The sequence below is a fragment of the Leucopleurus acutus genome (genome assembly GCF_964270905.1).
Source record: "Leucopleurus acutus genome assembly, chromosome: 14".
Lineage (NCBI taxonomy): Eukaryota > Metazoa > Chordata > Mammalia > Artiodactyla > Delphinidae > Leucopleurus > Leucopleurus acutus.
The window spans coordinates 34,625,597-34,653,497 of NC_139156.1; the positions used below are offsets into that span (position 1 = coordinate 34,625,597).

The 27,901-nt window shown below is 37.3% G+C and overlaps 1 protein-coding gene across 2 annotated transcripts in view; it reads right to left on the reverse strand.

The window, feature by feature from the left end:
- Positions 1-27,901, reverse strand: part of TNKS2 (tankyrase 2) — a 63,556-nt gene that overhangs the window by 27,932 nt on the left and 7,723 nt on the right. For both annotated transcript variants that reach the window (XM_082854953.1, XM_082854952.1), the window contains exons 2-13: positions 22,311-22,535; positions 19,854-19,949; positions 17,711-17,747; positions 17,453-17,528; positions 16,985-17,079; positions 14,921-14,987; positions 12,176-12,362; positions 10,978-11,099; positions 8,546-8,637; positions 8,380-8,458; positions 5,014-5,185; positions 2,667-2,746 (exon numbers count right to left, since the gene is read on the reverse strand). In XM_082854953.1, the coding sequence (XP_082711079.1) occupies positions 2,667-2,746; positions 5,014-5,185; positions 8,380-8,458; positions 8,546-8,637; positions 10,978-11,099; positions 12,176-12,362; positions 14,921-14,987; positions 16,985-17,079; positions 17,453-17,528; positions 17,711-17,747; positions 19,854-19,949; positions 22,311-22,535 (1,328 nt within the window). The remainder of the gene's footprint in view (positions 1-2,666; positions 2,747-5,013; positions 5,186-8,379; positions 8,459-8,545; positions 8,638-10,977; positions 11,100-12,175; positions 12,363-14,920; positions 14,988-16,984; positions 17,080-17,452; positions 17,529-17,710; positions 17,748-19,853; positions 19,950-22,310; positions 22,536-27,901) is intronic.

A 27,901-nucleotide genomic window follows, 5' to 3' on the forward strand; every position in this document is an offset into this window, starting at 1 on the left:
AAAAGTATGTAGCCTGATAGCTCACCAGTAAACAAACACAACCAAGCACATAATTAAGTGTTCATTGGGTAATATGTCCCAGTGATTCATACCAAGCCACCTGTCTAGAGATATACAAGGAACAGAAAGGTTGTTGGAGATAAATTTCCTCTAAGTGACTTTATTATTTTTTAAATTAATTAATTAATTAAATTTATTTATTTGGCTGTGTTGGGTTTTCATTGCTGCGCATGGGCCTTCTCTAGTTGTGGTGAGCAGGGGCTACTCTTCATTGCAGTGCACGGACTTCTTATTGCGGTGGATTCTCTTGCTGCAGAGCATGGGGTCTCGGCACGTGGGCTTCAGTAGTTGTGGTACGCAGGCTTCACTGCTCCGCGGCATGTGGGATCTTCCTGGACCAGGGCTCGAACTTGTGTCCCCTGCATTGGCAGGTGGATTCTTAACCACTGCGCCAGCAGGGAAGTCCCTCCTCTAAGTGACTTTAAAAGCAGAGATAAGGGAAGACAGCCTAATGACTATCACAGGGATAGAGAAAGGTCTTCCTCAATTCAATGGCATTCTGTTATTCTCTAAGTCCAATTCCTGCCCCCAATCTCATCCTCTCTTCATCTATTTCTTCCTCTAGGCTTCTTCTATCTCTATGAGAACAAAGCCTGGTCTTTAATATTAGATGGACTGAATGTAGTTTTATGCTCTTTAACATATGTAAGTAGATGAGCATTACAATTTTTTATCACCACCTCCACCCCACACACAAAAAAATCAGCTAGTTGACTCTAACTCCACCTGCCCAACTTATCACTCCTCCAGGAAAAAACTCAGCTCACTACCCTTAACTCAAGTGATTTGTTTTTCCACAAGTCATTAGTCAGAGAAACAAAATCCCCCATTCAATATCATGTTAACCTTCTAATTATGGGCATGAGAACGTAACTATGAAACAAGTCAAACAATAAAATTGCATAATAGCATTTTTCTTTCAAAAAATGAAATTATTAAAAAAAAACCCTTAAATTATTTGGAGATGACTGTACTACCTACACACATAAAGCAATACGAAAAGATCACATGGACTTTTAAATCAACTTCCAGAAATCTTTTTATTTAAAAGGACAGTGAATAAATGTCCTCAGAGCTCAAGTTCTGATGAGGCCAACGTTCACATTTTGTTCTCAGGAAATGTAAAACTGACTTTGTGGGGTGGGTCTGTTCAGGATTAGCAACACCATATAGAAATATAGTGAAATTGGTTGAAATAGAGACTTCTGCCATGAATCAAATCAATAATTTTAGCTTTTTATAAAATTTCTTATTACCTATCAATGCCCCCTCAAATAGGACCTAGCAGTGTTTTGAAAGTCTGTGGGGGAGGTGTTGGTGGGGAGGGAGGGCACAACCGGGCTTCTCCACCCCCCCCCCCCAGCTTTGGAAATTAAAATTAACATTATTGCATTACTAAAGAATTATCTGGGCTTCCCTGGTGGTGCAGTGATTAAGAATTTGCCTGCCAATGCAGGGGACACGGGTTCGATCCCTGGTCTGGGAAGATCCCACATGCCGCGGAGCAACTAAGCCCGTGTGCCACAACTACCGAGCCTGCGCTCTAGAGCCCGCGAGCCACAACTACTGAGCCTGCGTGCCACAACTACTGAAGCCCGAGCGCCTAGAGCCCGTGCTCTGCAACAAGAGAAGCCAACACGCAATGAGAAGCCCGCGCACCGCAACAAAGAGTAGCCCCCGCTCGCTGCAACTAGAGAAAGTCTGCGCACAGCAATGAAGACCCAATGCAGCCAAAAATAAAAAATAAAATAAAAGATTGTTAAAAAAAAGAAAAAGGAATTATTTAATCATGAAACATGCCGAGTTAATTTTAATTTATATTAGTTGACCTGAAAAGCAGTCTTGCTCTTTCAAAATGTTAATGTTCTGAGTTAGTTAGCTGGATATACAGTTTCTGTAGGTAACAGAAATATCTGGTATAGGCATTGAGACGTTACATGTGATTCTACAGTAAAAGCAAAATTTGAGAAAAGGTTATTCTAGGGAAGACTGTTATAGGAGATGGGGGCCATAGACGGGCTCAAGTTGGCTCTTCTGAGAAAGAAAAAAAATATTTCAGTCCAGATAAATTGAAGATTATTAGGAGACAGTGTCTCTGAAAGGTGGTGACACTATATTATTACTATATTTAAACACTGGGTCCTCACAGAGGTAGAGAGGGCAAAGAAATGAAGAAACCAGAAAAAACATATAGACAGAGGGATACATTTAGTTTTCTTCCTTTCCTGTTTTATGTGTCATATGTAAATAATAATGGACAATAATTTCATATACCTTATTCTTTGAAAGGGACAAATGAATAGGTTCTTTAAACAAAATGCATTCCCATAAACACAGTCACAAATTTAAATTTGTGACTATTTAATTTAAAATAGTCAAATTTAAATTTGTGACTATGATGTATTTATTGAGATGCATGTGAAACTAAAAAGTTTCTTTCATTACCCAATGATCCTCATTTGCAGAGCAGAACTAGATTAGCATTATTTACCTTTTAAAACAATGCACATATAAATAACTAGATTTTTCATTCTTATAGTATAGATTCATTAAACACTGTCAAAATAAAAACACAAAGTTAACAAAACTATAAGATTATGTCTTACTTTTACAGTTTCTACATCTCCAGCCTTTGCAGCCTCCAGCAATTGTCTGTCTGCCTCTGAATTACCTAATGGGATACCCTCTAAAAAGAAAGAGAAGTAAAGAGTGATTAACTCCCATTTGGAAGGTGGGACCAAGTTTTAAGGAAGGCATCTTATCTGAGAGTAAAATTCTTTTTATAGTTTGGTGATAATTATGTAGGGAATCTCCATGGTAGTAGGCGAAAAGCAGTAAAAACTTTTGAAACATTACATATGTCAAATGTATGTAGATGTGAATAATAATTATAAAATGAGATTTAAGCAATATAAAGGAACATAATGTAATGAAAGATGGCTTGCTCCATAACCAAGTCAGTTGACTGGGGGTAAAGTATTAAATTAGGAGAGCAGGGCTTCCCTGGTGGCGCAGTGGTCGAGAGTCCGCCTGCCGATGCAGGGGACACGGGTTCGTGCCCCGGTCCGGGAAGATCTCACATGCCACAGAGTGGCTGAGCCTGTGAGCCATGGCCGCTGAGCCTGCGCGTCCGGAGCCTGTGCTCCACAACGGGAGAGGCCACAACAGTGAGAGGCCCGCGTACCGCAAAAAAAAAAAAAAAAAAAAAAAAAAAATTAGAGGAGAGCAGCAGCTAGATATCTAACCATGGTTCTGCCATCGACTAGCTACCTGAATTGGAGCAAGTCACTTGAACTTTCTGGGCCTCTGATTTTTCCAGTTCTAAAAAGAGAGAAGTTGGACTAGAAACATCTGAAGTTATGTTCAGGTCTGAAACTCTATGATTTATAGCTCATTTAAAATCTCATAGGAAAGGAAGAAAACATGTACCTTGTTCTCAGAGCAAATAAACTTCAGATGGATTAAAGATGCTAAGTATAAAAAAATTAAACCTTAAAAATACTAAAAGAAAATATAGGTGAATATTTTTTGTCTTGGAGCAGAAAAGCATCTTAAAGCAGTATATCAAAGGCAGAAACAAAACTAATTTGGAAAAATATCTGTCAGGCAATAACACAGCATTAAACAAAATCATAGGCAAAGAACAAAATGGAAAAAGTACTGCAACATAAATCTAAGAAATGCAAATTAAAATAATGAAATACTGGGCTTTTTTTTTTCATCCATTAGTGGGCAAAGAGCAAATGGGGAGTTACACTGTCAATATTTCTATAATTTGCATTTTAAAAAGAGTCTATTACTTCTGTAATTTACATACACGCACATAGACACACATTCACCCAAGGAAATGATTAAGAATCATAATACCTGGGGCTGACAAGGAAAACAGGTCCTGTCACATACTACTGGTAGGAATGTAAAATGGTACATAACAGTTTTTCTAGAAATGATTTAACAATTATGTTAACCTTGACTTGGAAATTCCACTTTGATAATTGACTCTAAGAAACTGGTTGGAAAGGTAAGTAATAGCACTTAGTATAAAACTAGGAAGACTGTAAATGTCCATCACTAGGTAACTAAATAGGACTAATGTTATTACCCCCAAAACTGACACTGAAACAAATGCATGGTATACGGGGAAGTAAAGGTAATTTTGAGAGCAGTCTTGTAGTTAGTTCACAATTTTAGAAGTTCACAGGAGATCTTATTGATCTGCCTTCATCTATTCAAGCAGTGTTTTTCTCAAAATGTAGTTTCCAGCAAGGATCATCAAAGGTGACTACAAAAGGTACAAAAGGCTTGATCTGTTACATTTCTTCTCATCTGAGCTTTGAGATGTCAAAGACACTCCATTAAATTCTAGTAAAATACAGAGATATAGGCAAAGACACTAAAATTTATGGGACCAGATTTCTAGGCTGAAATGTTTAACCTATGCCAAATGTGTAGATATCTGATCTAAATTGATTTGATTTTAAAATGTAATAAGCATCAGTCCATTCAACAGTTACATGTAAGTCAAATAGTTGGTTACCTTGTACAAATTCTATATGCTTTATATGAAGGATCTAAAAAAGAGTGAAGAGGCAGGGCCAGTCTTTAGAATACTATTTATCACTATGGTTGCTCTTCTAAGAGACTTCATCTACCCTTTTCAGTTTTCCTTTCTTTAAAAAGAAATAGCAACTGTCGTGTCTCAATTTTAAAAACTTTCTAGATAAAAACTTAAGAGACAGCTATATACTCACAGAAGCTGGGCAGCAAATGCTACTGGAACAAACTCATAAAAGAATTGCAACATTTGGGCATTGAGTACAATGAGTTGATTAAGAAGAAATAACAGCCAACAATTCTGAAAATTTTTCTTTTCACTACCAACTCCTACATGATATGTGAAAAAAACTTCAAGGTTAATTTAAACAATAATAATTTCATGGAAGTATTCAATACCTTGAAGAAGTTGCTGCACGTTTTCATTTCCCATCTGTAAGGCAGTAAAGCCCTGAAGGGATATAATGTTAGGATCACACCCATAGCTGAGGAGCAGGCGACAGGTTTGTAGATGACCACAATGCGCAGCTCTGTGCAGAGAAGTCTGACCGAGATTATCCAGAGCATTAACCTTAACAATCAGAAAAAGGGGAAATTAGCCTGCGGTACAAAATTTAAAATGATCTACTCATGTATCCAGCACTTGTTACTAATTAAAAAATCTCAATTAATCTCTTATGAAGCCCATTATCCAGTGCCAAAGAAAGTATTTTTGCTCAAATCTAGAGTATAAATTCACCAATTCATGAAGGTCCAATTTTTGATTAAAAATATTGAACAACAGTTGTTTAGCATTGAAGTACTCAATAGATTCACCACATTTAGAGTGAGACACTGCCTAAGAAAGTCTAATGCATGTACTTTTATGGATCTCTGAGGTGCAGAAACGTCGAGAGACTAACCCCAAGATAACAGTCGGTAACAAAGCCAGAGACTAAATTAGCATTAAAATACTTATTTCTATTGTCTTAATCTTCTATCTTATTTATCGTGTAAAATATAATCTGTATGGATAAGGACACTATGGTATATTCACACAATGGAATACTTCTCAGCAATAAAAAGAACAAGCTATTGATACATGGTTCAATCTCCAAAACATTATCCTAAGTGGAAAAAGTCTTACATAAAAGAGTATATATTGTACGATCCCATGAAGGCCCAGAACAGGCAAATCTAATCTATGTTAGAAAAAATCAAAATGATTGTTGCCTCTAGGCATGGAGACTGCCTTGGATGGGACACTGCCTCTGCCATGAGATAATGTTCTCTATCTTCAAGACTTTTGGTTACACAGGTGTATGCATTAGGCAAAATTCAGTAAATGTACATTTAAGATTTGTACATTTCATTGCATGTAAATTTCACATCCAAACAGAGACTATAAACAAATATTGACCTCTAGCTGATGCCTATTAAAAGAATTTAGGGAGAAGTGTGTAGTAACTTGTGAATTACTCTGAAGTGTGTCAAAAAATAAGACATTGATGGATAGAGAGAGAAATTGATGGATATGTAAGAAAATAATACGGTGAAATGCTAGCGGTAGAAGTTAGGTGGTAAGTATATGGTTATACTCTGTAAAATTCTTTCAGCTTGGTTGTATTTTTGAAATTTTTCATAATTAAAAAAAAAAAATCACCTGTAAGACCCCTCCTATCTCATCCCCACCCCCCCGCCCAGGAAAATAATTCTTCGAAACCTAACTGAGAAATCAAATTCCTCAGTAATCAATCATGTGACCACTAGTGTTTTGAGACACTGTCCAATTCATATTCATGGAATCGGAGAAGACCTGCAACAGGATTACATAGTAAGACTTTCGCAATGAATCTAAAAGTATCCTATAAAGAGCTAGTCTCCATGCTTACAGAATCAGAAAAATCAACTTAAAATGCCCAGAGCAATTAATCTGTTTATTCATGTACCAAAACTCACTGCAATGTGAACTATATATCCACTTGAAAACTTTATTTGGGTGCCACTCTGTGTTAGGGTTTGGGTGACGAACTCGTCCTGGTTTGCCTGGGACTTTTCCAGTTTTAGCACTAAAAGTCCTGTGTTAAATCCCTTAGTCTTGGGACAAACCTGGATGGTTGGTCACCCTAGACAAGATTGTTTCACTGAGCTTCACAACTCAAATTTAATATGCAACCAGATATTCCTCAAGTAACGCACCACATGTAAAAAAAAGTGCAATCAACGAAAAGTTATAGGACAGACAGACAAATGAGATATGCCAAGCAGTCAAGCAGAAATAAACTTTATTTTTTCAATACTTTACAATAGGAAAGATTGAGATTATACATTATCAAGAATTCCCCCAAATAAAAGAGAAATTAGGACACTGAGAGTCAACATAAAAAGAAACTGTAGAATTCTAAGTGGTTCCTTGAGTGGAAACCCAAGGAAGGACAGATTAGAAAATCATTCTGCAAAGTTCATTTAGAGAAGAGCCTCAGGGGTCCCCAAGGGGTAAAGGGATCTCTATTTCTTTCTTCTCCCTTCATCACAGCAGCTCAATTCTATTATATAATGAATTTCTACCACAGATTTTGTTTGAAGAAAGCAACAATCGATGGCTATAAACTGAAAACTGTTGAATTAGGCGACTGTTATCTCTTCCAATCTGAGATGCTATGTGTATTGCTTACTGAGTAATTTTTTTTAAGTTCCTGGGTAAGAAATAATGACTTTTAGCCTTGATGAAAACCTGATTATTCCATGAATAAAATGCTTTGTTTTCTTTAAATCCACTTGACTTTTTTTTTTTTTTTTTTTTTTGTGGTACGCGGGCCTCTCACTGTTGTGGCCTCTCCCGTTGCGGAGCACAGGCTCCGGACGTGCAGGCTCAGCGGCCATGGCTCACGGGCCCAGCCGCTTCGCGGCATGTGGGATCTTCCCGGACCGGGGCACGAACCCGTGTCCCCTGCATCGGCAGGCGGACTCTCAACCACTGCGCCACCAGGGAAGCCCCACTTGACTTTTTTTTTGAGGTATAGTTGACATATATTATATAAGCTTCAGATGTCCAACATAGTGAAATCACCTTTTAAATCACTTTTTACTTTTAAACTTAAGTATACCGTTTCTACAAATAGGAAACCAATATTCTCCTAATAAAAATTATAACTCTTATAAAAATGTTCATTTGGGATATTCCCTAAAACCATCTTACATGCCACATTTTAGAATACATTTCTCTACTGAATGCTCTGGAATGAAGGACTTTTGTGATTGATTTTAAAAAAATGCTTTGTGTACAAATGCCAACTACAGAACTTCGCAATATGAGGAGCTATGTTTTTATTCAAGTTACTTAATTTATTTCCTTCTGTTCCATGATCTCTGGCTTAGTTATGAAATAACAGAGGGTAAGAGAGACTGTGGTTGGGGTAAATAACAGGAGTTATCATGGTAACCAAGCAACAGAAGATAACAGAAGAGAATCCCAGAAAAGATGATAGGTCATAATAAATATGCCTGGCTGGGGATATTCTTAAGAGTGTATTGTTAGAAAAAGAAGGATAACTTGACCAGTGGGGTGTGGTTAAAAGGAAGGGAGAAGGAAGGATATATAGGAATAATGTTTCTTGAGTAAATCCACAGACTTTCTAGCAGAAAGATATAGAAAAAGTATCTGTAGAACTAATCTGAGGGAAAAATACCTATGAAAGAGTAAATAGCTTGGGAAGTCAGGCATTTCACCTGCTAAATAGAAGACAACTCACTGGATTACCAAAGATTACCAAAAATGAAGTATACCTTTGCTTCATGTTTCACCACTACTTCGACAACATCGTTATGAGCTTTCTCAGATGCAACGTGTAGAGGAGTCAAGAATCTTAAAGAGAAAAAGTCAGCCGGACAATGAATGTATTTTCCAAAAATAAAAGTGTCAATAATTTTTAATTATTAAAAGCAAACTTACTCTTTAGTCTTTTCATTGATGTTTGCTCCTTTTCTTAGCAACAGTTCACATATTTGCTTTCTTTTGGGATATGGAGATGCGGCAGCACAATGCTAGATAATTTAAATTGCAGCATTAATCAAGGACTATACATAACTGATTTTTAAGAACTTTCGTGTTTCCAGTCAAGAACAATTAAGAAGTTATTTCATGTCTTTGTTTCATTTTTGACTTAACTTTGCTCTTCAAAGACTTTCCTTTGGATAGAATGTGCAATGATTACCAAATTCTGACAGGGCCTGAAACCCCTATTTAGCAAGTGATACGTTATTAAATATTTTGATTAAGCTTCACAGTTGTCCTATATCTCTGAAAAAGCTACTACTGCTGTAATGAAAAACTTAAATTGTGACCAACAGTCCTTTCAAAACTGTTCCCAAAGAGCATGGTGTTTATGTTATTTTTTAAAGGTTAATAAAACACCCCAAAGGTTGGGATTTCTTTACATGAAGAAATAACACAGCACTTGTCAGCTCTGGATTCTGCTTAGAAAAACATTGATGGAATAGCCAGCAAACTGGGTGGTATTTATATCTTCCTCAATGAGTTGCTCCAGCAGGATAAGGACTTTGAATTACTTGTTTGGTAAAATCAGTGGTAGAAAATTATATACTCTGAGTTGGAGGCTGCAGGATCTATGTCTATGATGTATCAAGGAGAAAAGGAGATAGGAGATAGGGATTTGCCAGTTATAAACCCAATAAGTATCTCATGGTCATGTCCCAGATCTTCATCTCTCCACCATCCAGGATTATACCCATACACAACAGGTGTTCAATAAATGTCAGAATGAGTGAACGACTAAATTAATGCATGAAAGTTAAGTTAAAACTGAAACCTGAGATTTCATGGAATAAAAGTTCTGGATAACTGTCAAGCTAACTTGCGCACACATCTAAACATAGTACATATGAAATGTGTCTGATTTTAACCTATTGCTAATTATAAAGCTTATCTGATCTTCATGACTTTGCTTCAGATTCATTCTTTGATGTTGTTGCTGTCACCAAAATCATTCCTTTGCCCTCAATAAAATCATTTCTAATTGGTGAACACAGCTCTTTTGGTATGTTTTGAATAATCATCCCAGGACATCTATCAGGATGGCACAAAGAATGGAAAATAGTTTATAACCAAGAATTCTTGAGTTCATTCATTTCAAACTGCACCCTTACTCTTCTGCCCCATCCTGTTACAGACAGGGCCTGTAATCTCTGGAAACCTGGAAGACAATGCCTCTGCAACACAACTATCTACCAACAGTTAATTCCCTGTATTTTAAGGTTAATAAAAAAAATGAGTCGTTTAATGGTAGAATACTCAGAGGAAAATAACATGTAGAATTAACTTTTCAGACTGGAAGATTTTCCAAGTCAGGTTTTCCAAGTTTCCCTGTACCATCTTGATACTGTTATGATTTAAATTTTGCAGTGGTATTTCTTATTAGTCTGCAACTTTGCTATTTTTTTTTAACATGGATTTTTTTTTTAAAGTAGCAAAAAGTTCTACAATGTTTTATAGATAGGTTTCTACATAAAACTTCAGAGTTTATATCATGGCATAAGGAAGAAAATTAACCATAAAAAATATTAGGTAAGTAAGGCTATTACAAGTTAAATCTTCCCCTAAAGACATTAATTTACTTAGTGTCATCTTCCCTCACCGAAAGCACATTCTGCAACTCATACAACTTTGTTCCTTTAAATTTCTACTTCTAAGGTAGCCTCTGATCACAACATTCCCTTTCCTATCTTCCACCACTTACCTCTACTAGCTTCCATTCTTTTCTTACTGCTTTTCAATAGACTGCCCAATTCTCATCTACTTTGTTACAGTACCACAGAGCTGACATTACCTCTATCAGGGAAGCTGCCTCTACTCACACAGATACTTTACTCACACAGTATAAAGGGGATATATACAGACTTTAGATCTAATTCTGAAAAAATAACAATACCAAAAGGAAAATCAAGTGGCTTTTATCTTGATGGCAAGATTATTTTCTTTTTCAGTGGGTTCCAAATTTTCAATCATAAACATTTATGCTCTTTATAATTAAAAAAAGCAAATGATATATACGATTTATGATAATAGAAAAGTCACATATAATACATGCCAGTATGTGAATAAAATTTTTGTCTGGAAGGATGTGCAAATGAACAACAGTACTGCATTCTGAGCAGATGTGGTTGTCTATTTCTCTGTATTGTTTGAAATTTTTTCTTTATATACCTACAGGCATTAATTCTTAAAAAGCACATATTTTTAAAACAATACTATTATTAAAAGTAGGACATTATGTTAGTCATCCGCCATCACCAAAAGAAGACATTATGATTAACTTAGCATGTTTTTGGTTATTTCATTTTAAAAACTTAAATCTGAAACATTACCAATGCTGTTTCATGTGTTTGAGGATGCTTAAAATTCACCATTTCCAGAGAAAGATGTTTTTTGATTCGTGTAACATCAGCTTCCCGTGCAGCTTGAAGCAACGAGTGACCTTTAAATTCATCTAGATAAAGAAAAAGCATTTAAATCTGCATGAGAATTATCAAATTTATGGGGCTTGCCAGACGTGGTATTTTTCTTGAACTTATTTTCAAAATTATCTACCAAGTAGCCAGAATGAAGCTCTAAAGATAGTCTCCAAATATAACCCTTGGAAAGGGAGACAGTGGTATGCCAGCTCCCCTCAGTTATGACCCAATTCATTCCCATGTGTATACAACATGGCCTATTCAAGGTCTATTTTGGTCTGATATAAGGATTATTGCTATATATTCCCAGACCAGAGAGTTCTGAGAATTTTCCAAAGCACAGAACTTTTCTCAGTGAAGAAATAAAAGAAAAGGTGATCATAGTCCCCATATTAACATTACAGCAGCAGCAGATGGTTCTGCTCACACATCAGAGAATTGGGGACTAGACTAGTGGGATATTTCTAAGAGCCACCTACTGATCAACAAATGAAAGAGGGCATTTTCTCAAGATTCCTCGCTATTATTCATCAGACTTGTGAAACCACCCATTATATTTTACTATTCCAGAATAATACAAGCTTAACACAAGTTTCCTATTTATGTATAGTAATACTATATCTGAAATACGTGGCTATTTCTCACCACTACATCTATTTCAGTTATAGACAGAAAAGCACAGAATTGCCCAGATACCAAAGAATATTAGATGGTAAGATCTGGGGACTATGTTTACAAGACAGCAATCCTACAAATAACACTTCAAAACTTCACAGCAGCTAATAAGAAAGTCACATCAAAGATAGGAATAAAACTCAAATTCTTTCTTTCCAAAAGCATACCATCCATAAGAGTAACACACACAAAAAGCATTTAACTTGACTTGAAAAAAGCAAATACAAATATACTTTCTTTTCATAGCATCTTAAAAGCAAAATGAGTAGAAAACATTCAAATGATTAAATATGTTAGTGTGGACAATAATAGATACCCATGGCTAAGGAAAATACCTTATTATTCAAAAATTTCCAAAAAACAAACAAGAAAGAAAAACTGTTAGTTTACTGATATAACAGCTTAGCTGAATGAACATTCATCATTTTATACTTACATGCTAATCTTTCTTTTAACTGTGGCGTTGGAGCCAAGTCTATAGCACTTTTATTGTGACAATTCAGCAGTGTTGGATCTGCGCCGTAACTTAGGAGAAGAGAACACACTTCAACTCTGTTCTTGGAAGCTGCCTCATGAAGAGGAGTGAACTGCCACAAGTCCATTGCATTTACGCAGGCACCATGCTGGGGGTGGGGTAGGGTGGGTAAAGCATATACTTAGCGCTCAATTTTTAAGAGAATTTAGAATTATCAGTGGTGTGTAATTTAACAGCATGCAAGCTTAAAAAGGTTATGTTCCCAAAGGTCACTTTTCAAACCAATTACTTCAGAAAGAGTAATTTTTTTCCCCGCAGAAAAATAGTCAGTGGTTGCCAGGCCTACCCACAAGTGCCTATTGAATTTTATTGTTAAAAATAGTTAAAAATGAAGCTTTACATTTAACCTGCATCTTTTCCAAGAACTATTTTTTCCTTTCGTGAGATACAATGTACATATGGTAAAATGCACAGTTCTTAAGTATACAGTTTGATGAGTTTTGACAAATGTATATACCTGTGAGACCATCACCCAATTCAAGATAGAGGATGCTTTCATCACCCCAGAATGTTCCCTCATGCTCCTTTTATAGACAATTCCTGCCCCCATTCTGACTGTTAGCACTATATATTAGAATTACCTGTTCCTGAATTTCATAAAAGTAGAATAGCACAGCATGTACTTTTGTGTCTAGCTTCTTTCACACAATGTTTCTGAGATTCATTCATTTTGTTGTATCAAGTTTGTTTTTATTGGGGACTTCCCTGGTGGTGCAGCAGTTAAGAATCCGCCTGCTGGGGCTTCCCTGGTGGTGCAGTGGTTAAGAATCCGCCTGCCAATGCAGGGGACACGGGTTTGAGCCCTGGTCCGGGAAGATCCCACATGCTGCGGAGCAACTGAGCCTGTGTGCCACAACTACTGAGCCTGTGCTCTAGAGCCCATGAGCCACAACTACTGAGCCCATGTGCCACAACTACTGAAGCCCGCGCACCTAGAGCCCGTGCTCCGTAACAAGACAAGCCTCCGCAATGAGCAGCCCGCACACCACAATGAAGAGTAGCCCCCGCTGGCCACAACTGGAGAAAGCCCCGCGCAGTAACGAAGACCCAACACAGCCAAAAATAAATAAAAGTAAAAAAAAAAAAAAAAGTTTGTTTTTATTGCTGAGTAGCATTCCACTGTATAGATATACCACAATTCACTTATCCATCATCCTGTTGATGGGCATTTGGACTGTTTCTAGTTTTTGACTATTATGAATAAGTTGTTATGAACATTCACAACAACTATGAATGTTGGATACATGCTGTGATTTCTCTTGGATAAATGCCTAGGGGTGGAATTGTTGGGTCCTGTGGAAGATGTATGTTTACTTTTAGTAGAACTGCCGAACAGTTTTCTAAAGTGGTTGTATTATTTTTGTATTGCCATCAGCAACGTTTTGAGTTCTAGGGCTCCACATCCTTGCTAATATTTGGTACTGTTAGTCTTTTTAATTTTAGACGTTTCCAAGTATTGGATATGGATAAACCACAGAGGTCATTCTAGCTCAACCTCTCATCAAACACAAAATCCCTTCCATAGCATTTCTGCAGAAGGCAAACCAGCTACTTACTCTTTTAATACTTTCAATGATGGGAAACTAATTCTCAACGAACACAGTGTTTTATAACTATTAGATAACTCCTGACTCTCCTGAGCTTGACTGCTCTGGCAACTGCACCCTCATCTCACTTAGCGTCCTCTCTATATATGACCTCCTCCCACTCTTATTTAGTGAACACTAGGTCTTAGGAAAACACCATTCAGTTGCCTGTAAGTCCCAATGCAATCTATCTCATATTTCACTCTCATCCACAATTAACATTCCAAATATTCTGTTAAATTCAAGATTCAGTTTTACGATAAGCAAAAGCATTACTGTTAAATGTGTAATATTATAGTCACCTTATACATTTTAAAAGGCTTATGGGCTACTCAGAGTATCTAATCATTATAGTAAAGTTATTTCTGTGGGAAAATATATTCGGTGGTAGCACATGCCCAAAAGGAAGCAGAGAGGCATTGGAAACAAATGCTCTCTTTCCCTTCTCATGACAGCTGCTGACAGAATGAGGAAGAGTTTCAAGGGCAGAATGGAAGCGGAGTGAGAGAAGTGTAAAGAATGTCAAATACATATGTAGAGACTGGGGGACAAAAAGAAATGGGTGTGGGTAACATCCTTGAATCCACTCTCAAGGAGAATATATAGCTTCTATTCTCATCCAACAGGGAGCAAAACAAGAAGTTTCTTGCCAGTCCCTGGAACCTGCTTGTTAAACAAGAGCTGCCCAGCATAACGGAAGAAGTGAAGCTTACCAAGTAAGCCTGTTCCAACCCAAAGTACAACTGGGCAGGTCTTGAAAATCTAACTGGTGGTTTTAATAACATATGGTCCACTAAAAATTACTTCTGATATTTTCACGAGTTTTGAAACTTCAAAACTTTATTCTGATATTCACAAAATGGGACAGGTACTTTATATAAAAACTCTTACTGTATCTCAAAAATCTCAAAGCAGTCAGATGCTGATCTATCGATCATCCACATTTTTGTAATGATTATAAATACTCTTTCTATATCTACCAAGCACTCAAAACACAAAGAAGACATATATACTATGTATTTCAAGTAATATTTTATAAGAAAAGTATACAAGAACTAACCTTGACCAGAAGTTCAGTTACTTCATAATGACCATAGGAACAGGCATTGTGCAGGGGCACCAGGTCACTACAATACGAGAAGGGGGAAAACCCTGTGTTATTAAAGATTCCCTAGGCTTTAATTTAATTTTAATTAAATTTACACAAATTTAACTAGCAAATAGCTTACGTGACCTTCTAACAAAAGTGTATAAAACTTGATAATATGTATTTGAACCCTAAGTCCTAACAAGTCTAATGCCCAAGTCTCTTTGAAATCAACCCCCCACCCCTGCCCCCACTGTTACTGCCAGCCCCTTAGTTTGGGCCTTGTTTATTTCTCCCTGTACTACTGAAATGGGCCCCGCTTCAATTTATACTCCAAGCTATAGCCAGTTTTCCTAAAAGGTAAATCTGATATGGTTAGTCCTCATTTTCACGTCCTTCACTGCTACTTCCTTGCTTTCAAATGGTGGCTCCAACTGTTTAGCCTGGCATACAATGATCTGACTCTCTAGCCTTACTTACCCTTCCAGAACAGTATGCTAAACCATTTAAAGTTCCCGGAACTCCATAGTATCCCCTGGGTGTAATGGGATAGATTTCCCTTCCTTCTGATTTCTACACATCTTTTACAAACTCAGAGCTCAAACACTGGCTCTTCTTTGAAACTTTTTTTTTTAAAGATTCTGTAAGGTAAACTGCTATATTCCACAATATAAAACCCAACTCCTTCATGACGGCAATGGAGGAAGAACTTTCTATACAGGAAGGTACAGCAGAACCTTAAAATCCTGAATTATATCTATAAGTTGCTCCTCCTTGGGAATCACTCACTAATCACCACAGACATCATCATGATGGCCGCTGCTGAGGGATGGCCACTGCTGAGTGATGGCTACCCATGGCTTAGTCTTTAGTTCTATCAGTCCTCTCTGTAGAGGCTCATGGCTTTCCTCACCATTTTGATTATGATTTCTTACTTACCTGAGCACCAATTTCATTCCCAACTATCTACTAGCTACCTCCACCCAAGTTTCCATCATCATCTCATAAAACCAAGCCTTCTAAAAGTGAACGCAAGGTTTCTCCCCTCCAGGATAATTAATTTTCTCTACTGGATTTCAGTATGTGTATCATTGGGTCTCACTCATTCAGCTTCAGAATATGAAATGGAATAATCTCTACTATTCTCCCTCATCACATCCAGGTATTCGACAAACCTTAACCATTCTTACACTGTAATATCTCTTGCATCTGTGCCTTCTTTTTATTTCCATTTCCTCTGCCACTACTACTGCAGATCTTACTACGCCTGAACCCCTACAATGCTCACTCTCCTAACTGCTCTTTTTTCCTCTAGTCTCCTTCTTCAATCTACCCTACACATTGCTGCCAGATTGTGTTTCCTAAAACTCCTCTTTGCATAAAACTCCTCTTTTAGAAGAAGCATTCCCCTTGCTTAAGATCCTTCAACAGCTATTGTGGCTCACAGAATCAAGCTTGAATTCCTTAGGCTAGAATACCAAGTTCTTTAAAAGCTGGTTCTTACCTACTTCTCCAACCCTAACCTTTACTTCTCCCCTATATTAATCATAGGCTTCAGCCACGTTGGTCTAGTCATTGTTTCTTAAGATATGCTGCAGTATCTGTTTTAGCACCTTCTCTCACATCAGTTCTCTTGCACGGAGTGATGTTTCCTAAACTCTCTGCTTTCTTGAATTAAGTCCAGGTCAAGTATCATCTCCTCCTGAAGGATTTCTCAACTACTACAGCCAACACTAAGCATTCCCTCCTAGGAACTCCTATAAGTGCTATCCCTTTCTATTTATCACCTCACACTTAGTAGAGAACTTATACTGTTAGGTATCTTTTCATGCCTCCTAGAGTACAGTGTAAGACCTATGGGTGGTGGCCTTAAGGTTTTATAATTCCCTGTGCTCTCAGAGCAATCTGCATATTATAAAAGCTCAATAAATGTTTTATGCTGTTTAGTAAAAAATATGATTTTTACAAGATTACAGAGATTATCACAAGTACAGTAACATTTAAGAAATCCTCATTTTTGTTTAAATGCTTATTTACCCTTTATCTTTAGCATGAACATCAGCTCCATGTTGCAACAACAGCTGTACAATCTTTACTCTGTTGTAACCCGCTGCCAAATGCAATGGAGTTGACTGAAATGTTAAACAGACAAATTAATAAAATTCAATAGCTAAGAAATATGCATGAAAAGGTAAAAATCCAAATATAAAACCAGAAATCCAGAAAAACCTTTATAACTTCAGTCTAAATAATAGTAATAATCTGGTTTTATAAAATCCAACATATATACTGAAGGCATAGTATAATAGTTTACAAGTTCACTATTGCAAATAGGAAGCTACCTAAATGTTCATTATTAAAAAAGTTTTACTAAGGTTAAGAATTAATCCAAATTATTGCTTAAAAGAAAATATCAGCATTTTTGTCAAATGTTTTAAGTTAAGAGATAAACACAATTTCATGTTACCAGGAAATGCACACAAACTTAGTTGCAAAAGGAAGTACCTTTCTGCCATCACTTGCATGGCAGTTGACATTTAATGGTGTAAGCAGAGCCATCATTTTTTCCTCATTGCCACTCCTAGCATACAAAAAAATGTATTAGCAATTTTTATTCTTTATCAGATCCTATCTGGAGACATGTATGTGACCATTAAAAAAAATGCATTCTCTTTTAGAGAGTTTGTTTATTGTAAAAAAAAATAAAATTAAAAATTAAATGGTGAAATATTTATGATACATATTTATAACACTAGTACACACCTGGCACTCTCCAAGAGTTCATCTTTCTTATATTCACCTGTGAATTAGGGAAAAAAAAAAAAAAGCAGAAATTAAAACAAAATTAATTACAGAAGTAATGTCAGTTTTATGCATAAAGATGCTCAGTGAACTATATTTAAAGTAGAAAAAATTGGAAATAAATGTCCAATGAATGGAAAATAGTTAATCAACAGAATACTGTGCAGTTTAAAAATATATATATGAAGACAGACAGAATACCTCTGTTATGAAAGTGAAAAAAAGATTCAATGTTATATAATGAAACATTACCGCAACTATATGAAAACAATATGCACAGAAAGAGGAAAGCCGAGAAGGAAATAAATCAAAATTTTAACAAAGTTTGTCTTAGGGGGTAGGTTATGGGTAACCTTTTCCATTTCTTTTTTACGCCTCAAATTTCATAAAACCAATGTTATTTGTTTAACAGACAAAATGCATTCACGACTTCATTCAAAATCAGAACAAAACAAAATCCAATATAAAAATATAACAATATCACAGAAATTACAAAAGATACTCTATAGCATCACCAATGGAACATAATCATTAACATTTTTATGAATCCAGAAGATTTTTCTACACTAAAATTGTTTTATTACAATGCTGCTTTAAATATATACAAATAGGGCTTCCCTGGTAGCGCAGTGCTTAAGAATCTGCCTGCCAATGCAGGGGACACGGGTTCGAGCCCTGGTCCGGGAAGATCCCACATGCCACGGAGCAACTAAGCCTGTGCGTCACAACTACTGAGCTTGCTCTCTAGAGCCTGTGAGCCACAACTACTGAAGCCTGCACGCTTAGAGCCCATGCTCCGCTACAAGAGAAGCCACCGCAATGAGAAGCCCACGTACAGCAACGAAGAGTAGCCACTGCTAGCTGTAACCAAAGAAAAGCCCACGCGCAGCAGTGAAGACCCAACACAGCCAAAAATGAATAAATAAATTTAAAAAAATATATATATACACACACAAAAACAGGACTAAATAAACTTCTTATGCCTATAGCCTTTATATTTACAAATGAATACAAGCAAAAACTTTAAAATCGATACAATTTAAATTAACATAATAAAGTGTTTATTTATTTGCTTCAACGAAATCCTAACTGGTGTCCACAATATGAATTGTATATTGATTGCTGTGCAAGGCTTCTTTTGAGCCCCAAGATTTTTAACAAAGGTGAAAGTAGGGAATAGCATGGAATAGGGAAGGAGGAAATGAACACTGAATTGTTGGTTACAATAGCTCACTTTTCTAGAACTCTTTTAGGGGGCTAGTCTAAATTTGCTCAGTAATACCAGAAGAAATATCACAAAGCCCAAGCACAAAAGCTCACAGCAGAGCCCCTCAAACTCTTGACTATTAGACATAATTCTAATGGTGATCACACAGTAGATAAGAATACAAAAAATAATATGGCAGAGAGTTGCTTCAGAGGAAATACTCTGGTAAGGGAGAAAATATGTGAAGTAGATACTACCACTCAAAAAAGCCTGACAGTCTGAAATAAACCTAAACCTAGGGAACACAGCCTTATATATCTTAATATGTTCCAAGCACATGAATATGTTCTAGTAGAACACAGTAATTCTTACTCTTCATGGTACTGAAATTGATGTGCCCAGAATCCTGTTTAGAAAAGCAAGAGAATGATTACTAACACACAATTATCTACCACGCCTGCCCCCAATAAGGCAGGAATCACAAATTTAAAAGCTAATTAAAAAAAAAAAACACAGGAAACTTTACCTTCCTTGGACAAGAATCAAATGTCAACTGTTCAGATGCAAAAAAGAATAGCAACTGAGGGCTTCCCTGGTGGCGCAGTGGTTGAGAGTCTGCCTGCCGATGCAGGGGACACGGGTTCGTGCCCCGGTCCGGGAAGATCCCACATGCCGCAGAGCGGCTAGGCCCGTGAGCCATGGCCGCTGAGCCTGTGCTCCGCAACAGGAGAGGCCACAACAGTGAGAGGCCCACGTACCGAAAAAAAAAAAAAAATGAATAGCAACTGAACTGATACTATTAAAAAAATCTCATTGAGGTCATTAACTGACTGTCTACCTAGCAAGTTCATTCTTTATATTCTTCCCAGAATACCCAAAGAGAGTATGTAGACTTACCAGTCAGCACTGCTTTGGCAGACGGGTCTGCTAAATCCAATGCTGTCCTTCCATCTGTATTTCGAATGGTTGGCTCAGCTCCATGCTGTAAGAGCACTGCAAAACAGCAACACTACCTTTCAAAATGGTAATTGTGACAATTTGATTTTAATAAATCATTTTCTCAAAAATTCTGGTCCAGGGGCTTCCCTGGTGGCGCAGTGGTTGACAGTCCGCCTGCCGATGCAGGGGACATGGGTTCGTGCCCCGGTCTGGGAAGATCCCACATGCCGCGGAGCGGCTGGGCCCATGAGCCATGGCCGCTGAGCCTGCGCACCCGGAGCCTGTGCTCCACAACGGGAGAGGCCACAACAGTGAGAAGTCTCAAAGTAATTTAAAGACTTTTTATATCCTGATAGTATGGTAAATGTTATATTTTAAAGATAAGAATATATAAAATATTCCATTATTTAATGTATTAGCCACATTTAATTTATCTCCCCTAAGCTCAATGTCAGATTTTCCTTTGCTAAACAAGTGAGTAAGGACAGATAAAGAACTAAAAGGCAAGTTTACTTGAAAGCTTGTTTTCTCACACCAAATGAACACTGTCTAGAAAGATTACTCTATAATAGGAAAAATGAAATTTCTAAAGCTGTGAATAGCCCAGGAATAGGGATCTGCGGGATTAAAAAAAAAAAAAGAAAGAAAGAAAAAGAAAAAAGCACTCTGTAGAGTTAACAAACCCCCAATCAAAACTGCTACATTACAACCCAAAAAGCGTAAAAAGACTTGTGCTATACTCTGTACATATTGCTATTTGGTTATATAAAGATATTCCATCACAATGTATAAATAAGGAGCTGGGGAAAGACAGGCAAATACATGCAAAAAGGGAAGCTCAGCTCCTGTTCCTTTATAGGGTTAATGTTCATTCCACTGTACTCCTATCTCTAACAGTGATGTCCAATAGAAATAAAATGTGAGCCACATATGTAATTTAAAATTTTCTAGCAGCCAGATTATAAAAGTAAAAAGAAACAGGTTAATTTTAACATATTTTATTTAATCCAATATACCCCAAATATTGTCATTTCAATATTTACATTTATATTGTAAGCAATATAAAATTGAGATATTTTGCATTCCTTTTCTTTGTACTAATCTTTGAAATCTGGTATGTATTTTCCCCTTACAGTACATCTCAATTTGAACTAGCCAGATTACAAGTGTTCAACTACCATACTGGACAGTGCAGATCTATAACTATATTTGGAAAACCCTACATTATTAAAGCTAATTATTTATATGCCTGAAACTCAGGTACCAGAAAAGGATTCTGAGCAGAGGGCAGATAACACAAAGGACAAAAACAACCAAAAAAAGATAACACACAGGAAAGGAGAACTGGACAGAGGTTACTAGGTAATCCTTTTCTTATCTTTATAAATTACCTAACCTAATTTAAACTAAGCTCATGACTTCAGTATAAGGTGATTTGGGTTGGTGGAGGGCTGGGAGAGAGAGAAAGAACAATTTAAGTCTAGCATAGAGCCCCTAGACTTTTCCTAGTGCACAGAACTGGTTTTCTATCTGTCTCAAGGATTTCAAGTGTCCCTGTTTTGCATCAGGAAATAGAGGTAAGGTAGCAGTCCAAAATCTCTGACTCTGTTAAGCTCAGAAAAGTCAATACCGGGTTAATGACAATTCTCAAATAAGCAGCCTTCTCGCGTATAATTTTCTGTCAGTGACCAAACTGTTAAGCAAATCCTATTTCATTCATTAAAGTATCCTAAATGACTGACAGTTTTTCCTTCAAATGCTTCTTGACTTATCCTGCCATTTCTACTCTCCTACAACCACCCTAGTTCATGCCTTCATCATTTCTCATCTGCATTATTCTATAGCTTCCTAGCTAGTCTCCCTAATGCCATCCTTTCTACTCAGCCCTCTACCACATCACTCTTTCTAAAATATACTGCTCTCACCACACTGTCCCCTCCTTAAAAGTTATCAACGATTCCAAACTATTTACGTAACAATATCAAGCTCCTTACCCTGGAATCCGAAGCTCCTTATAAAGAAGTCACTACCTACCTTTTTGACCTTTCTCCCCAGTACTTCCTGGGAAGACTCAGGAAGGAGTGACTCAACTCCAGCCCAGTCACTGCACTCATTATCCTCTAACACTCTGTTCACTTCCACCACGCCTTCATCTGGTTCTTTGTGTGTTATTCCCAAGAGAATCCATATTTCTAGAGAAGAGAAATTCTGTACTACTCTATTCTCTAAAATACTTAAGCTCAGTACCACATACAAAAAGACACTTAGTAAACAGTGGTTGGATTAATCACGAAATGTTCTTAAATACTTAAATTCAGCCTGGCAGAATTTGATCACATTAACAAATGAATTCAATTAAGATCGAGAATAGTTACAAACTATTTCAGAAAAATTCTGGAATGTAAACAGTCTTACCAATGCAAACATCAATCTTTCCTTTAATTGCAGCTTCATGGAGAGGAGTATAATTCCAATTATCACGAGCATTTGGGTCTGCACCATGTCGCAAGAGGAGATTGACTACTTCAGCATGACCAAAAGAGCATGCGTTATGAAGAGGAATAAGCCCCCCATCATCACGTGCTTGGACATTTGCACCATTCTGAAGCAAATATTCAACTACATCTTTCCGTCCAAAACCTAGAAGAAAACAAATGATCCACATTTAAATTCTCCAAAGAAAACATATCAAATTAGAATCAATAAGTACAAGCCATGCTAAAATGTTTTTGGATGCAAAACAGTAACAGATTCAAGAATTCATTGATGAAATATATCATGAACTAATCTTAATTAGAAAGTCAAAGGGTCTCTCCAATACATTAGGTAGTACTACTACTAACTTCAGAGGAAGGTTATGAAATTAGTGACTGAAAGCCCAAAGTTCAAACATTTCCCACTCTACAATAGCATTCCTAATTGCAAATGATGAGTTCTGCATATTTTGTGTGCAGACATTTTCAGGTATTCAAAGTATATACTAACCAACTCTTGCTAGAATCCCTTTCCCACATGTATCTCATGAAATGTTTCTATTGAACTGGGGGACTATGAGACAGCAACAAAAATGTTTGTATTTGTCTATGTAGTGAAGATAGAGAGAGGTGATACTAGGCAGAAGTGTGATATGAGGTGTCTTCAAAGGAGCCCTTACTTTGCCACCTGCACAACACAAGCAACTTCTGCCTAGGTAGGAGGCCTTCTTTAGAAACCCATGTCCCACAGTTCTGCTGCAATTGCCCCCGTAAGGAAAAAAACCAAAAAAGACAACTCATTTATACTGGTTAATAGATTTAGTACCAATGAGTTTCAATCTTTTACCATTCCTACGTAACAGCACCTGAAATCTTTTTACACTTGATAGTAAAAAGAAAAGGATTTCAGGCATATGTTAAAGTAGTTGGGGAGACATACCTGTGTATTGGGAGAGAGACAAAAGACCTTTACATTCATCTGAAATTTTATCAGAACATTCTTAAAACCACCAAGCCTGAATATAGTCCTTCTAAGAAGACCAGAGTGGAGTTGAATGAGAAAGCAACAACATACAATGTTTCCAAGGTGTATGTCTGAGGCTGGCCTGGCTGCAACTGAGGGAAGAGTTACATGACTGAAGAGATTAACTGTCTTGTTTTGTTTTGTTTTGTCTAAACATTCTAAGCTCTATGTCACAGAGGTGGGTGTCTTTGATACTCCCTATTCTTGATCTTTGATTCTCCCTACTCTCAAAGAGTTTACAATTTAGGATGTGGAGAAACAGTAATCTCAATATACTATAACTGTCATAAAAGAGGTATATAGAAAATGCTACTAGAACTCAAAGAAGAGAATACCTAATTGGGGGAAAACAGAGAACAGGAAGGACTATCCCAAAGGAGAGTCCAGTGATGACATGTCAGCTGAAGGCTTACAGAAAAATGAAGGGATCATTAGGAAAATGAGAGGAGAGAAGTGAGGTGAGGAGAAAAGAGACAGGGAGTGGGAAAAAGCTAAGCAAGGAAAGAGCACTGCAGTTGAAGCAGAAGAAATAAGATGTACACAGGCATTGAAGTGTGAAAGAGCTAATCATTCATAGTAGCCAGGACACAGAATGCCCAAGTAGGCAGAAGCCAGATGAGGAAGAACCTTACAAGCCACACTAAGGAGGTGCATGGATTTTGTCCTATAGACTAGTGTTTTTCAAGCTGCTTTCAGGCAATAGATTTAATGTAATTTTTTTGCCTTAAAAAAACTGAGATATAATTGACATATAAGGTTATATTAGTTTCAGGTGCACAACATAATGATTTGATACTTGTATATAGTGCAAAATGGACACCACAATAGTCTAGTTAACATTTATCACTAGGCATAGTTAAAAATTTTTTCTTGTGATGAGAACTTTTAAGATCTACTCTCTTAGCAACTTTCAAATATATAATACAGTATTATTAACTATAGTCATCATGCTGTACATTTCATCCCCAGGACTTAATTTCACATAACATAATGCCCTCAAAGTCCATTCATGTTGTTGCAAATGGAAGATTTCATTCTTTTTTTACAGCTGAATTATATTCCATTGTGTATATACACCTCAGTTTCTTTATCCATTCATCCTTGATAGACACTTAAGTTTTTTCCTATGTCTTGGCTATTGTAAATAATGCTGCAGTGGCTCTATTTACAATAGCCAAGACATGGAAGCAACCTAAATGTCCATGGACAGATGAATGGATAAGACAAATATCATATGATATCGCTTATAGGTGGAATCTAAAATATGATACAAATGAACTTATTTATAAAACAGAAATAAACTCACAGACATAGAAAACAAGCTTATGGTTACCAAAGGGGAAACGGAGTGTGTGTGTGTGTGTGTGTGTGTGTGTGTGTGTGAGACAAATTAGGAGTTTGTGATTAGCAGATACAAACTACTACATATAAAACTTAAATAACAAGGTTCTACTGTATAGCACAGAGAACTTTATTCAATATGTTGTAATAAACTATAATGGAAAAGAATATGAAAGAGAATATATATACATATATACACACACACATATATAAAACTGAATCACTTTGCAGTAACCAGAAACTAACACATTATAAATTAACTATACTTCAATTTAAAAAAAAGAAAGAAAAATAATGCTGCAGTGAACATGGGGGCGCACAAGCTTTTTTGAGTTAGCATTTTCTAATGAAATCCTATATAAAATTCCAATATGTGTCTCGTTCACTGCAAAAATACCCAATGCCTGGTACATAGCTGGCACTCATAAGTTGCAAATTAGCTGAATTCAATTTAAAACAATACTATTCAGGTTGAATCTGCTGCCTTCTCCTTCACAAAGACCCAAAGGAAATTACCCCCCTATTCCAGAGGCATCCTGTAGAAACAGTAATGAAAAATACTGCTACATAACACATCAATGGTCACTGAAGGACAAGCAAATACTTACTAATATATTGTATATTTTAAACCCCTGTTTTGCATCTTCCTTAAAAAAAAAAAAACAAAAAACTAATAACATGCTAGAAATCAACTCCTATCAGCACACATTTTATTGACTGCAAGTACCAAAATTTAACAAGTTCCTTTCTCATGAATAGTTAGGTTGTGTCTAATCTTTTGCTACTGCACACAATGTTGCCAGGAGTAACTAAAGACAGAAGAGAAAACTGACAGTATCTGACAACTTCTTTAATTTTGGGAAAAGAGATGACTATCAGATATCTGAGCCACAAAGTAAAACAGGATATTTTGTGAGATAAGATTATTTGTTTCTGGAAATGCTTAGCTTGAGGAACAAATGCCCAGTAAGTAGAAGGTTCTGTGGATTTTGATCTAAGGAAATTAGTATGAGCTAGCAACTGACATTTTGAAGTCCTGACCATAAAGATGGTGTTTGAAGCCATGCAAGAAAATGAATGAAGTTGACTAGAGAGCACTACTAGTTTTCTGTTTTGTTGAAAGAAGTGTATTTTCTATCAAGGATCAATCCCTTCTACACTGTAGCCCTTGCTCACCTTCTCAAGGTCTGCCCACTCACATGAGTCTCTCCCTCTCCACCAGATCATTCCCGGAAGTATGTAAACATGTTCTATATCTTCCATCTTATTAAAAACATTCTCCCTGAATTTACTTTTCCATTTCTCTGCTCCCCTGCATATTCAAACCTCTAAGGATTGTCACCAGTTCTCTCATTTACTCTTCTCCCAAATCCAGTCTGGCCTCTTCCTTACAACTGCTTTCATCAAGGCCACTTACAATCTCCATGTTGCCAAACCCAAAAGACACATGTCTGTCCTCATCTGACTGACCTCTCAGCAACATTCGACAACTGACTACTTCCTTCCTTGTGAAACATCTCTCCGAGTTTCCATGACATCACACACTCCTGGGTTTTCCTTGTTTCATCTGTTCATTTAACAAATGATCAGGCAATATCAACCATGTAATGGACACTTTTCTGGGTGCCTGGGACATACTAGTGTACAAAACAGCCCAAATCTCTGCCTTTGAGGAACTTCTACGGAGGTGGGGCAGATGAACAACAAATGCACAAAATGAGTACGTTAGAAGGTAATTAGAGGGAGACTTCCCTGGTGGTCCAGTGGTTAAGACGTACGCTCTCAATGCAGGGGGCCCAGGTTCGACCCCTGGTCAGGGAACTAGATCCCACATGCATGCTGCAACTAAGAGCCCGCATGCTGCAACCAAAGATACCGTGTGCTGCAATGAAGATCTGGCGTAGCCAAATACATAAATAAATATTTTTTTAAAAAGGTAATTAGACAAAGAGTAGAATAAGAAGTAATCAGGATGTGTGTATGGAGTGGGTCATAAAATGGAACAGGGAGGTCATCATAGGCCTTACTGAGATGGTGACATTTGATGAAAGACCTGAAAGAGAGAGTGTTAGCCCTACTGACCAACTGTTAGAAGGTCAGAGTAAATGGAGCCAAGTAAGAAAGGGGTAGCATAGCAGGAGATGAGGTTAGAAGTAACGAGGACCAGCTAGAGAGGCTTGAGGATCACTGTAAGAACTTTGGCTTTTTTACTCTGAGGAAAAAGGGAGTGTCACTGCAGGGTTTTGAGCTGGTAAATTACATGATATGACTTATATTTGAAAAGTACCCTCTGGCTGTTGTGTTGAGACTAGATTTAAGGGGGTTTAGGATAGAAGTAGATGAGAGATTATGGTGGTTTGGACCATAATGTGGTGGAACTTGTCAGAATATTAAGTAACAGATTCTGGGTACTCTGAAGGCAGAGCCTGCACAGTTTGCTCACATATTGGACGTGGGGTGAGGGTAAGAGTGAGGAGGTTAAGAGAGGTTGGGGCCGAGAGAGGAGTCATGGATGACTCCAAGGTTTTTGGACTAAGAAATGGAGTGGTGGAGTTGGCATCAACTCAGATGGGGAAGGCTACAGCCAAAACAGGTTCATGGCAAAAGATGAGGAATTCAGGTTTTGGACATGTCCGACTTCCCTGGGGGCTTCTTGCTTATTCCACCCCATTTTTAATGCCAGGATTCCTCAAGACTCAGTTCTCTACCCTCTTTTCCCCTCTTAGATGATCTCATGTTCTCCTATGGCTTTAAGCACCACATAGATACACAATCTGCAAATTTACATCTCCAGTCTAGACTTTTCACCTGAATTCCAGGCTGTTTACTGGACATATCTCCACCTGGGTATTTCAAAGGCATCTCAGACTCAACATGCCCTAACTTCTCTTCATTCCACCGACACTGCCCCAACCCACTGTCTCCAGCCTAAACTACTGCAAAAGTCTCCTTAATTGGGCCTCTCATTTCTACTCTGTCCCCAGAGATCTTTTAAAGACAATGATCATACCATACCCCTGTTTAAAATAATTCACTGGCTTCCCACTGCTGCTTAGAATAAAATTCAATCACGCTCCCATGGCCTACAAGGTCTGCTGCATGAACTGGCCATTACCACCTTCTCAAACTTCATTTCATACCACTCTTCCCTTTCTGAGCTGTGATCC